A 13,821-nucleotide genomic window follows, 5' to 3' on the forward strand; every position below is an offset into this window, starting at 1 on the left:
CTTCACAGAACCAAATTTGACATTTGCAGTGGCTGGAAGAGTTTGCGACACCACATGGAACAAAGTACTCAGCCACCCCTGATGCAGACGCTGCCCTGGACCCCCAGGCAGAATGCTGCCCCCAGCAGGGCCATACAGCGGAGAACACACGAAATCCAGTGTGATTGTAGTTTATTCCCACAAAGTAAGTCCACCTGTGGACTCCGCCCACATTCAGTACCAGAGCCAAGGAGGAAAGACACAGAACCTGTAAACTTAGGAACTAGATCGAACCACTGTGTTCTTGTAAGTTAGCGGATCAAACACGCCAAGTGCCTAGGTACATCTGAGACATTATGTCCAGTTGGAAGGGATGGCTTAGGATATGTCCCTACCAGAGTACTGGGAAATGTAATAGAACAAAGCCCGGAAGGGACTGCTACATCTGACTCCACAGTGCAGGGCAGCCAGCTCTGGGCTCTGAAGAGGGCTTGATGATCTAAGACGTCTACCTGGGCACTGAGTGGATGAGCCTTTGCCCTCGGATACAGGCTGTCCTTATTTTGTCAAGACATCACTAGCTTACCCCGTTGACCAGGAAAATGGAGATTGTGTTGACTGTCAGACGTGTCTTCCTTGGAAAGGTGGTGATTTCGGCTTATTCAACGAGGTAATGAACACCTTCGGATGATAAAGAGGCAGTTCGCCAGGTGTGGTCCACAGGCCACAAGTGGATGTGAAAGTCCTTTTGGTGGGCGAAGAATCGAGGAAAATAGTCCTCTAAACAGGTTTATCTGACAACTGACATGCAGTTCCTAAACTTTGCTTACGAATCTGAGTTAATAGCATCTTGGTAGAATTTTAGGTTTATGGAGTAGAAATTACCTTGTTCCTAGAATGTTCTGTAGATCTTACTTACCTCTCCAAATCCCAGATTAACCCTGGCATCGTGGAGGGAAGGAGGGGTGGGCAATAACCTGAGGCAGCCGCTCACACTGTGACCCCACTCAGGAAGCAGGCACAGACGAATGGTAGCACCCAGCTTACCTCACAGAGTCTAGCCCCCAGCCTAGACTAATGGTGCAACCCACATTAGGGTGAATTCTCCCACGTCAGACAACCTAAACTCCCGACTCCTCGGTTAGAATGTCCACAGGTTTCTCCTCATGTCGGAGTGATTCCAGGTCCCTGCAAGTTGACAAATCAGTATAAACAGAGACACAATGAGTTAGACACCACAGCAGAACCGTTCTGGCCCAGGGAGCCTTGGGAAGAAGCCAAGTGTTGGTGGTAAAATCTGTTCACTTAATCTCGCTGCTTCTGAGGAGAGGGGACTTTGAGCAGCTCGGTCACTGCTACGTCCTTAGGAGGAACTGCACAGTCGGGTGATTGCTCCCGAGGTCTGCAGTTCTATGCCAAAATGGTTTGCGGTGGTTCTCAACCTGGGGGGAGCTGCGACCCCCTGGGTCACATGACCCTTTCTCATAGGTCGTATATCAGATATCCTGCATATCAGATACTTACATTACTGTCCATAGCTGTCGCAAAATTACAGTTCTGAAATAGCAAGTGATTTTGTGGTTGGGAGTTACCGCAACATGGGGAGCTGTAGCAAAGGGCTGTAGTGTTGGGAAGGTGGAGAGCCACTGTTCAGGCTTGATCCAAGGCCATGTTGCAGCCGAACAATGGCTGTGTCTCAGCCAACCGCCTTTGGCTTGGCATCTTGAGATCTGTATAACATGCGTACAGCTATGGAAATATGTGCGCGCACAGTTGTTCTCCCTTCCGATCAACCTATGTGTGCATGCATTTGCATTTTAAAATGGGAAAAAATCCTCCCCCAACTAAAGAAACCTAAAATGTGCTTCCTCCCTGGGGAGACCAACCCTGGAGATACCCATGTCCTTAAATCCCTAAATACGAAGCAGAACCTTAGGATCACGGTCCTCCAAAAGACTCGAAGCCACCAGAGACAGTGGGGTGATCACCACGTGGCTCTTGCCCTGCCATTGCCCTGGCTGTGACTGGAAGATGTATATACATGTACGCATGCATGCATGCATGTATGTACGTATGTATGCATGCACGTATGCATGCATGCATGTATGTATGTTAGTTGCAGCAGCATGTCCCAACATTGGTGAGAGCACTTCTTTGGATTCATCTCTTTTCATCCTCTCCTCAGGCAGCTGCCCTGGTCCACATTTATCTCGATGGCTCTGCGCTGGTCACCCATGGTGGGATTGAGATGGGGCAGGGTGTCCACACTAAAATTATTCAGGTAAGAGTGCAAACACTGGGTTTCGTTGAGTAGTAGGTGCTCACAGATGGGTTCATGACAGAAGGCTGTCAGTTTGACAGTGTTAAGCTATTGGCAGAAACTGGGTAAACAAGTCAGTTTTGTTACTGAGGAAAAGCATGTGCCAAAAGATGGGCTTGTTTTGTTGCTAAAGAAGGTTTATGTTTGTTTTCTGCTTCCGTTTGGGTGTATTGATAATGAAATTGTTCTCTTCTGAGATTTTCCTGGGTGGTGGAAAGATGAATAAATTCTGAGGGCTTACAGTGTTTCTCGCCTTTTTTATATTAAGGGCTCTGAAAAATGAATAACATAAATCAGACTTGATATCTCCAGCCAGTGTTTATTAGCGAGTCTACTTTAGGGGTCCTTCTATTTCGTCTGATTTTCTTAACAGTAAAAATTGCTGAGATGTTGCTGCTGTAAATTTGTTCCTCATCATGTTTTTTTCCAACCAGCTTTACAAAGAATAACCACGGCTTCCCATCATTGTAAATCCTTAACAATTGACAGGCATGGTGTGCAGGCTTATAATCCTAACACTCTGGAGGTTCAGGCAGGAGGATCAAACCCAGGCCAGACTTGGTCACATAGTAACATCCTGTCTCAGAAATAAAGCAGATAAGCAAAAGGATATTCTTAACAATCGTGACTTTTAATGGTTGCCTGGGGGGGGTGTATTTATAATTAGCTCCACCCCAGATATTGAATTAGTCTATGAATATTTCTCAAAATAAACCCGTGATCCTCTCAGTAATTGGTTTCTGAAAGTGACCCACCCAGAGAGGAATTACTGTGAGGTATGAGTATTTGGAGATACTTGACATGTCACTAAATTGTTTTCCATAAAGTATTGTAGCATTTTACCCTTAACTAACACTAAATTTGATGAATTGTTGAAAAAAATTAGATGTTTGTCAGGTGGATGAAAGCAACTCAAATGACGTAATTTAGATTTTTATTTTTTAATCATAAGAACTTGGGTGTGTAGGATTGGTTTTGGTTTTTGGTTTTAGGCTGCTAATAAAACTGTTTAGGTCTACTTTTCAGTGAGAATGCTTTCTGTCTTGAGCTAAAGATCTTCCGTTGAGAGCCTGTGTGCTCTGTCTAGATGCCTTTCTGAGAGCCACCCATCATGGAAGGCTCAGGACGCCTGTGTCCTTGGACAGGCTGTGGACAAACTCGCAAGCCTGCTGCTAGCTGGAGAAGGATGACTTTTGAGTCAGCTAAAATTATTCTCTCCAGCACTAAAACTATGGACCGAAGAAGCCTCTAAGTCCCATGTTGCCTCTTATCCTCAGCATCATTCTCTCCTCCGGTGATGCATGTATTCCTAAGGGCCATGGCCTTTCTGAGCGGTGCTCTGATCCTGCAGCATGTCCAGAAAAGGGCATAGAAACCAGGCAGCTCCCATTAAAGTGATGTCCACTCTGCTAGAATTTTGCAAAGTACAGTGGTGACGCTAGCCCAACGGCATTGATTGCATTACTGCAGAGACTTGAGGAAGCTTTAGCACTATCCTGCACTAGCCTGGACCCCTTTCCTGATGTTAGTGCACATGAGAAAAATCACAAGAAAAGAAAATGCATTTAAAACTTGGAACCCAGACTCACAACCAGGGTTTTAGAAGAGGGGAACTTTTATACCAAAAGGAACTCATGGTTCTGCTCTTCATCCCTGGCAGGCGTAGAAAGGCTGCCACAAACGTGTGCTATGTCAGCCAGGCATGTGCTACAACAAACCAGAGTATGTGAAAAGAAACTACGCTTAAAATTCTAGGTGGTCAGCCGTGAATTAAGGATGCCGATGTCCAGTGTCCACCTGCGTGAGACAAGCACAGAAACCGTCCCCAACACAAACGCCTCCGGAGGGTCTGTGGTGGCAGATCTCAACGGGTTAGCAGTAAAGGTAAGATCCCCTGTGGTGACGTCATTCATTAACCCTTCAGGGTGAAATCCACAGTTGAGGATCAAAAGAGAAAGTCATCTCTTAACTGTCTCCTCGGTCCAAGGCAGGACAAGGCAGGCGCACAGACCCAGTAGGTGACAAAGCACCGAGATGTTGTGCCTGCTTCTTCAGTGGTCAGCAGGGTTTTTAAACTCCACCCCAAGCCCCAATACCTTCCCCACTTCTGTGTTCAGTCAGCCTCCTACCTTTTGCCAGGGCCTTTGGGTGATGTCATCCCTCCATCACCTTTCACTCTGGCTCCTTGAAACCTGAACAGACGTGCCCAGGAAATTAATGTTTTGCAACCAGTGGTCAGTGGTTTGCGATGGTCCTTCTGTTAAGTCTTGACCTAGGGTAGTGTGTAAGGCAACTGTCTTTCAGGCCAGGGCATGTCTGACAGGCTCAAACATACAAACATCCCTGTGTGAAGCCTTCCGCATCAACAGCTCCTGCGTGGACACCCTGGGTCTCTTAGCTCCTATGTCATTTCGGGATAACTCTGTGGGATGACATACCATCTCGCTCTGACATGGACATTTTCATGAAATTACTAAAATGTTAACTTAAAACCATGTACAGGATGCTTGTCAGACTCTTCTAAAACGACTTGAACCCATCATCAGCAAGAATCCTCGTGGGACGTGGAAGGATTGGGTGAGACTCATTGGTTTTATCATGGGAACTCCAATATATAGACGGAGGGAGAGCAATGTGTGTGAACTATGTTTATGGAAAGGGCGATTCAAAGACACTGTCCCTGCGTAATGACAAATAGAAGGCCTGCTACACACGGTACGTTGAGATACACCCACAGCGGGACAAGTCGTGTGCCCAGGAATGTTTTTATTACAAGGAAGGATGGTGTCCATGCTACAGCTCCTGCCATAAGCTGCAACTAATGAACGTTTCTTCCTGTGGAACCCGGGTGCTTTCTGTTTAACCCCAGTGTGTTGTTCTCCTTCGGATTCACTGTTCCTAAAATAGAAAAGCATTGCTGGGGTCGTTCTGTAGCACTCGTGTAGACACCCACTTAGAGATGGGAAACCAGAGGCTGGAGAGATGGCTGAGATGTTCAGAGGACGAGTTGCTCTTTCAGAGAAGCCAGGTGCAACTCTCAGCACCAACACGGCAGCTCACAGTTGTCTCTAACTCCTCCGATACACTGGCAGTCTGGATGGAGGAGAAGACACACATTCATTCGTAAACCAGCGAACTTTTCAAAATGGCAGAGTATTAAGGGTTAGATGATAGGGGACAGATATTCCTACAGCCCTGGCATAGTTGTCATGCTGACTGCTCTAGCTTATTAGTTGTGCAGTTTCAAAACCCACGTTTGGCAGCATATTACGCAGAGCTCTGCTTGGAAAGATTCCAGGGCTGAGGTCGCTCCGTGTGAGCGGGCATGCTTAGGATGCTGGAGGCTCGATTCAGCTGCCCGCGTCTCACCTAAAACCTCCTGCCATTTCACAAAGGCTCGTTATGTAATTCATAATTATGGAATGTGAAGCTTTACGGTCTGCTTTTGGAATCTCTGTTTTCCCCATGCGCGGTGTTTCCCGGGCCCAGAAAGGTTGAAAATGGCTGTCTGGAGAAAGTTGCTTCCAGCTACATACAATTGAGAAGCACCTCCTTTGCCATCTTTTGCAAGACATGGCCGTTCAGCCCTCCTCTTCTACAATGCTGCTCCTTCCACCATCTCTCTTAGGCTTGAGAATTTGAACCTGACCCTTGTTTTTCTGTTTAGCAGTCAGCCATATGTACTTGTAGAAGCAGAAGGCCATTTGATGTAATGGGCACAATTTAGCAAAATAGCTCCTCTCAACTGAAACTGTTATAGATGCACAACATAAAACTAAACATCCGACCATTGCTTCCCAAAATTGGCCATGCTAATAGCCTAAGTCTTTCCGGATGACTGAATGGATCTCTTCATAAGCGGGACGTGGGTGGCCATTATAGTTGAGTTTTATGAGCATCACATAATCATGGTAGACATTTATTACAGCCATATGCACTGAGTGAATGCTGCTTCTCTACACAACAAGCCGTGAATGCTTATGTGGTGGAGACTGATGACGGCAACGGTCCGTCGTGGGTCCTCCTCTTTATTGCGTTACTTAACGCACGGTGCAGAGGGAACTCCCTGAGAAGTTCCCTCCGGAGTCCTTATCATACCGTGTTCATGCTCATCCTTTCCAGGCGCAGACTGCTTTTGACCAGAGCATCAGTCTCTCGGCTGTTGGATATTTCAGGTAAAAATGTCCCTTCAGTCATATGTCGTGGAAAACAGCAGTGTGAGCTTGAGGAAGAATTTCGGTTCCAGTTGCACTTTTGTCCCCCCAAATGACTCGTAAGCTCCGGTTGGCCTGATTTTAGAAGGAACGTTTATCTGCTAGTTAACCTGGGTACCCAGAAAGACGTTTTCTGGAGAAAATGGTTCACATGGGCAAGCTTGAATGGAGAGTTGGTTTGGATCGTACTGTAGCCATGCTGTAGCTTTCTGGGAACTAGTGCTAGGTGTCATTCGTCACCAGATAATCATAGTCAGAAACTGACCTCAGGAGTAAGGTTCACCAGTCAGGGTTAAATTAAGTACGTGTCCTGAACCAGGCAGTTCAGAGTGGACAGGTGTGATTTCTTGAGCGTGTGTTCTGTGCTGGCGTTTCCCTGTGCATGTATCCTTTGGATTAGCACAGCTCCCTTTGCACTGGTTTGATCATCATTGTCTGTGACTGCGGGGCTTGGCCACTTCACCGTGAACCTCAACACTCTGTTTCTTTCAGGGGTTATGAGTCAGACATGAACTGGGAGAAAGGGGAAGGCCATCCCTTCGAATATTTTGTGTATGGAGCCGCCTGCTCAGAGGTTGAAATAGACTGCCTGACTGGGGCGCATAAGGTCAGTCCTACTCGGGAGTGTCTTCTGACTGGGCCTGTGAGGTGCTTAGACTCCACACGTGCTGCATGCTGGACGAAAGCTGGGTGTGTGGCAGCAGCGTGCATTTGACTGAAGGATGATTTCTCTGTATCCAGTGAAAAGACAAACTCATGGATTGCCTTCCAAGGGAAATAGTGGTCCTTCTCGTGTGTTTTCTTTTTCCACCTTTAACCGGGAATAAGAAAGAAACCACTTCAAAGGACCCTGACTGAGGCATCCGTGTAGGCTGTCATCCCAGCTAGCAACCCTGACCTCTTACGAGAAGTGTCTTAGTGTGATGTTCTCAAAGGACACCATACCTATCCATAGCTTGCTAACAAGCACAAAGAGCCACCGTGGGACAGGCAGGGGCCAACCAGGCCCTCTCCTTAGATAGCTGAAGTGTCATCTTATGGTTTGTTAAGGGGGAACTGTGGACTCACACATGCACACCAGATTCTTCAAGGACTCAGCTTCCACTCTGTACTCGGTCTTCAGCAGTAAAGAGAACACTCATCGGTCATTATATAGTACGTGTGTGTGTCACATATATATGTCACACACACACACGCATATATATGTCATATAAATGACCACAGGTACATAAAATGGGATTGCAGTAGCCTTATCAGTAGTCATGTGACTACACTAGTAGATTAGTGATCTGCCCCCAAACCTACTGGAAGCCAGCTCCAGTTTTTTATATTACCAAATACCTTTGGTGTCTACATTCGTAGATAGTTATCATGCATAACGTTCTACTTAATAAGCAGACTTCTCTTTGGAATTATGTATACCGTTATTGACCCTCCCTATTGGAATATCTAGTTTGTCTGGATTCTAACTCAGACTGTATCTCGTTGGGGAAACTTGTGACTGAGGCCAAGGGACAATTCACTGCACACATGACCTGGATTGGAGTATTTGCTCCACTTTGTGCTGAGTGTTCTCTCCTGGAAGCTAATGTCTGAATCCCTTTTCCCTCAAGCAGAATGTTTAGGTTTTCTCATACTTTGGCCTTGCTAAGAGCAGTAATAATTAACCTGGTAATGGCTCAGGGTTGTGTTGTTGTTTGTTTTAGTATAATTGCATCTTTCTTGGTCCGCTAATGCTTTTGATGCAGGGACCTAGACACCCATAGTCAACCAGAGATAGACCTGGGACAGTGGCTCTGAGTTTGCTGACTCAAGCTAGTGAAAATTGCAGGTGTGGACACTCGTGGGAAAGCCACTTAATGTGTTTAGCTAGGGGGTCTCTGCAAGGCCATGGCAGAGACTTGAGGAAGTCTGGGTAACTGCTGTGAGATTGGTTGGTTCTCCGGCAGTATCATGGGCCGAGCCAATGGAAGGTCTCCATGTACTATGAATGTCCCTCTAGCCCAACCAGGAAGACGTTCATGTGCTGCCCACCCAGTCAGGGTGGTGGAAGGCCCCACCCACCTCTGCCAATCTCTAACACATGCTCTTCAGCTGCTAGCCTTGACTTTCTGCTAGCTGTTATCCTTGGCTGGTGTTGCCATGGTCAACCTTACAGGTGTCTTGCTCGGGTTAAATAGACTATGCTCCCTTCATTCTTTTATTTATATGACCAGCAACAGAGACTTAACTCTCTCACTGCCACCGAGAGGTAGCTGCAGCCTTTCTTGGTGACCTCGTGTTTTGCTCCCTCTCTACACAGTGGTCTGGGATAGTCTCCGAGGTGGAGGTTTCCTGTGAGAGGCCACCCTTACTCACAATGGAGTGTGTTTGTGTAACAATCAGCTGTGTTAGGTATAAGGCTATGGGAAAGGACAGAGGTGCTTGTATCTATGTTCCTCAAGGGCGAAGGGCTGGGCGGTAGGCAGCAAGGCTATTTAGTTAGCTTGGTTATCTCTATTTAGTTAGCTTGGTTATCTCGTCCCCAAAGAATAAGCCCTCTTACTCGGCATCCTCAGTGCTCCAGACACTGCTGTTTTGAATCTTTCGTCCTCTTTTCCTCCCCAGCCTCTTCTCATAGCACCAACATGGCTCCTTTCTTTCTTCCTACAAATACAGCTCTTGTATCAGTGTGAACTTTCAAGATAGGTCTTGTAGTATATTCAGACTATCTTAAGAGATAGGCAATATTTGTAGCTCAGGATAGGCAACACCCACAGACAAAAGGCTAGCCTGTGACAGCCTACCCCAAGTCTTAGCTGTTTCTCAGCCATTGTCCTGGTAGTAAAAGTGCCTTCCTAAAAATTTCCCAGATATTGAGCCTCCATCTATACATTACATGTATTTATATAGCTACCTATTGCTATATAATACATTGCAACTGAAGGACACACTCCCCGCCCCCCGACAGTGGAGGTTTCCTCTTGTACCTTTGATTAGGTACAGACCATAACCAAACACCTGTCTTCACAGAGAGACCCCTGATTAAGCATGGAAGAAAAGCTAAAGTAGCTGCTTTCTGACTCATGCAGAAAACAACAACAACAACAAAAAACAACAACAACAACAAAACACCAGCAGCCAGTGACCTTGCAGGTGTAGCTTTTAAGAAGAGAAAAGGAGGAGGGCTGTGTTAGAATGGGCTAGGAGGCTGTGGTATATTTTAATTGGGTGTGTTAATTAGGTGAACCAAAGGGGGCTCTAGACTGCTGGACTTTAATTCTTTGATAGCTGGGCGTTGGTAGCCAGCCTCAGAAGGAGGAAGTGACTAAATAAAGGAATAGTCCTTGGGGGCTAGCTTCAGGAAGTTTTTAGCAAGGCAGAGGGAATGGAGGAAAAGGGCAAGGCCCGACAGAGATGTGCCTGCCACGCTGGAGCTGGGCAGAGTCCCTTCAGCCCCCAGATTAGCAGCTGAAAATAATGTTTATTGGCTCACACCACCTCTGAGGACATGCGTCCAGATCAATGTGGTTTGTCTAGGTAACTAACTCAGGATTTCTCAGGAGGCTATGGCCAGGCAGTTGGTGGGGGCTAGAGAACTCTCTTCTAAGCAGCATCACACTGTCGGTAATGGGAGGCTGTGGTTTCTCCATGGCTGTTAGCCAGTCACCTCCTTTTCTTGAATGACCCATTGTCCAAGTAGTGTCCTGAGGACACAGCATCTGACTTCCCAGAGAAAGTTAAAACTGAGAGCATCCCTAAGACAGAAACCTCTCTAACCTCACTTCAGGGTGGCGTGCCATTGTCTGTGCAGTACCCTGGTGGTCACAGTGCCTGGCTTGGACAGAGGTTGGTGGGAGGGGCATGCACAGGCTCTGAATACCAAATGGAGGAGTTTGTTCAGTGTCCTCTTGGAGGTAGGCCACCACACAGCCCAGACCACTCTCTAGTCCTGTCAGAATACAGTGATGGGGAACCATAAGCCTATGCCCACTAACAGAGCCTCACTAACATTAGATTTTCAAAACCGTTATCACATCGGTGTCGCCGGCACCCAGGTAGGGTCTTTTCTTCTGTGCCCTTTTAGGTCATCAGAAAGCAAAAGCAAGTCACGAAGGCAGATGTACTCTTTTCCACACCACAGTGGAAGCTCTCCAGCAGTGGACAACAGTTTAAATGTCTTTTTGCTGACACATTCAGGAAATGTCACTGAGCTGGGTGGACTTTGTGTTAGCTTGGATCGTAGACACAGAGTTTTGCAACAGGGGTTTTGAAGGCCAAAGATATTGGCTTTTGCTGTTTTACTGTTTGTTATGGTGGATTAAATTTAGTCTCTTGCATCAGCCAGCTTGAAAGCTAAACAAAGCAAGTGGATATTTTATTCTTTTATTTCTAAAGAAAACATAGTGCTTAATCTAGTTGAGAGTATTTGCGTGAGGGCTGGAGAGATAGCTCGGTGGTTAAGAGCACTGGCTGCTCTTGCAGAAGCTCTAGACTCTCAGTTCCTAGTGCCCACAGGGTAGCCTACAACCATCTGCAACTCCAGTTTCAGGTGACATGACACTCTTCTTGCCTCCATGGGCACCAAACGTGCACAGAGTGCCCATATGTACATACAGCTGGATACTCATTCACATAAAATAAAAATAAAGAAATGCAGAACAGGGGCTGGGGATGGGATGTTTGCCTCGGATGCCTGACGCCCTGGGTTCTCCCCACTGTATAAGCCAGGCCTGGTGGAACATGCCTTTCATCAGTGGGGAGGTAAAGGCTGGAGAATCAGAAGCTAAAGGTCATTCTTAGCCACGCCAATCACATTCAAAGCCACCCTGGGCTACATGAGACACGATCTCAAAAAAAAAAAAAAGTTTTTAGGTTATAAACTTTGTCACGTAATAAAATCTTTGTTGCTTCTTTGTCTTGAAATAACATGGCCCAAAGAAAGACGTCAGCCCATACCTGGCAGCGTGTATTTCTCGGCTTCTCTGTGAGTTATCTGCATTAAAATAAATGTTTTGTTTTGTTTTGTTTTACTAGAATATCAGAACAGACATTGTGATGGATGTTGGCCGTAGCATAAACCCAGCTATTGACATAGGTCAGGTATGTGTGGCTGTTTTGCCTTGTTTCCTGTTCGTGGGACAGAAACTGCTGTGAGGTCTGAAGAGGAAGTAACCATTTGCTGGTTACCTGATTCGTCTCCCCCTTCAGTCAAAATCTTTTTTCGACCAGCTACAGAACTCAGTTTTCTTAACGTTTCCAGGAAAGGAAGAAAGGGTACTTTGGGTAGTTTTAAAAGACAAAAACAAATGATGGGAGAGCTTGAGGAAAACAGGACCAAACCTAGAAGAGGGGCCTGCACCTGGGGCTACAGAGGAGACAACCCTGAGTACGGAGCTTGGGGCGTGCAGTGGGCACTATCTTAAAGTTTGGGTCACTGGCAGATGTAGGCGCCACGTGGAGTCTTCTTCACACACGTTTACTTACACCTGGGGGCGATCAGCACCCTCTAGCACCTCTCCAGTTGTGGCGTGCCATTGGGACATGGGGAAAGTGCATATGGAGGGGAGACGTCCAAGGCAGATTCAGGAATTAGAGAGATGACCCCGTGGATAAAGTGCTTCCCTGAGCATGCGCACCCCAGCTCAGATCCCCAGCACTCGTGGAAGAGCCAGGAAAGGTAGCACACATCTGTAATCTCACCAGCAGGGCAGGACGGAGGCAGACTTCCTCCTGGAACTCATCTTGTGGAATCCGTGAGCTCCAAGTTCGGCGAGAGACCTTGTCTCAAATAGATAAAGTGGAGGGCCATACTGGAAGGCACTGGGCATTAATCTCTGACGTCCACGTGCATATACACAAACATAGACGCATGTATACCACATACATACTCTCATGTGGAATTGGAGGTATTTAGTATAGACCAGGTAGGCAGACTAGAATGAGCAAAGTGTTCAGGTAGAAGAGTAGAAAAGGTATCAACCTTATTAAAGATCCATAGAGAATATTATATGTTGACTCTCGTATGATGCTTGGCCGAGACCCCTGGTACCTTTACCAGAGGACCCACCATGAGGCTGGGGGAAGAGAAGGGAAGAGTCTCTGCCTGGTAGATGCTCGACAGAAAGCAAGCACTTAGCTTAGTGTTTGGAGGTGACATGACCTGGGAGATTGTTTGGCACTTGACCATCATTTATTGAACATCATGATCCATCCCTGCTACTTTTTTTTGGTCACATGTCTATGTCTAGGAACTTTGGCATATTAAAGCTGTAGAGAGGACTTAGAGAACACATAGGTCAAGCCTTCATGCTACAGGGGAGTAAATGAGCCTAGAGATGAAAGCCAGACAGCTTATGACCGTGTGTATGGAGAGATGATGGGATTCCCCAGCCCTGAGAACCTGTCCTTACTCTGCTGGGTCTGTTTAAAGTCAGTCAGTGAGGGGTTTCATCTGTCTCAGTGGTTGGAGAAAATAAGGTATGTGGAGAGGGTATCCCTGTGAGGATTTATCTACGTTCTTTTCAATGGCTAAGCCAAGACTAAAACCCAAGTCCTTTGACTTGGAATTTAGCGTGGACAGGTTTTTAGGTGGACTTCTGGTGAGCCCCCTGAACTGTAGGCCTGAAGGCCAGAAGAGCAGCCAAAATGCTCCCGGCTGTGTTGCCTCCCAGGCAGTGACTCCTTCTCTTCTCTCAGGTTGAAGGTGCGTTTATCCAAGGAATGGGGCTTTACACGATAGAGGAGCTGAGTTACTCTCCCCAGGGCATGCTGTACAGCCGCGGCCCCAACCAATACAAAATCCCAGCCATCTGCGACATTCCCACAGAGCTGCACGTTTCTTTCTTGCCCCCATCTGAACACTCAAACACCTTGTATTCATCGAAGGTAAGCTGTTGACGCTCTCTGAGGAGGTGTACTTACTTGATACCTGCAGTGGGCGGAGACGCTGGTTCGCGTGGTTGTTGGACGGTTTTCCTGTGATTGCAGAAGAGTACCTATTAAACATTCTAATTGTAAAATAACCTAACAACATGGTAAGACGCTCCAGACTTTCCCAATCTTGGAGCCTAAACCTGAGCTATCAGATTCCATCTGATCTTTTTTTTTTTTTTTTTACATTACGATAACCATCTTCATGCTAATGTGCTTGCTCCATTTGGAATCATTTTTTAAAAGCTACAGTTGTAAGTATGAGAATCTTAAGATCAGCCAGTGGTTGAATGACTTTTTCTTTTACTTATGACAGTCTATATGTTATGTATGTATACTATTAGTATGCACTATGTGTGTACATATGTACATATGTTCAGAGAGGGAGGTGCAGTT

The 13,821-nt window shown here is 46.5% G+C and overlaps 1 protein-coding gene across 1 annotated transcript in view; it reads left to right on the forward strand.

Moving 5' to 3' along the window:
• Positions 1-13,821, forward strand: part of LOC110559600 (aldehyde oxidase 1) — a 63,486-nt gene that overhangs the window by 48,192 nt on the left and 1,473 nt on the right. The window contains exons 27-33 of the mRNA XM_060368395.1: positions 2,165-2,260; positions 4,055-4,183; positions 4,802-4,876; positions 6,422-6,474; positions 7,006-7,120; positions 11,530-11,595; positions 13,192-13,380. Coding sequence (XP_060224378.1) covers positions 2,165-2,260; positions 4,055-4,183; positions 4,802-4,876; positions 6,422-6,474; positions 7,006-7,120; positions 11,530-11,595; positions 13,192-13,380 — 723 coding nt within the window. The remainder of the gene's footprint in view (positions 1-2,164; positions 2,261-4,054; positions 4,184-4,801; positions 4,877-6,421; positions 6,475-7,005; positions 7,121-11,529; positions 11,596-13,191; positions 13,381-13,821) is intronic.

Source organism: Meriones unguiculatus, chromosome 15 (genome assembly GCF_030254825.1).
Source record: "Meriones unguiculatus strain TT.TT164.6M chromosome 15, Bangor_MerUng_6.1, whole genome shotgun sequence".
Lineage (NCBI taxonomy): Eukaryota > Metazoa > Chordata > Mammalia > Rodentia > Muridae > Meriones > Meriones unguiculatus.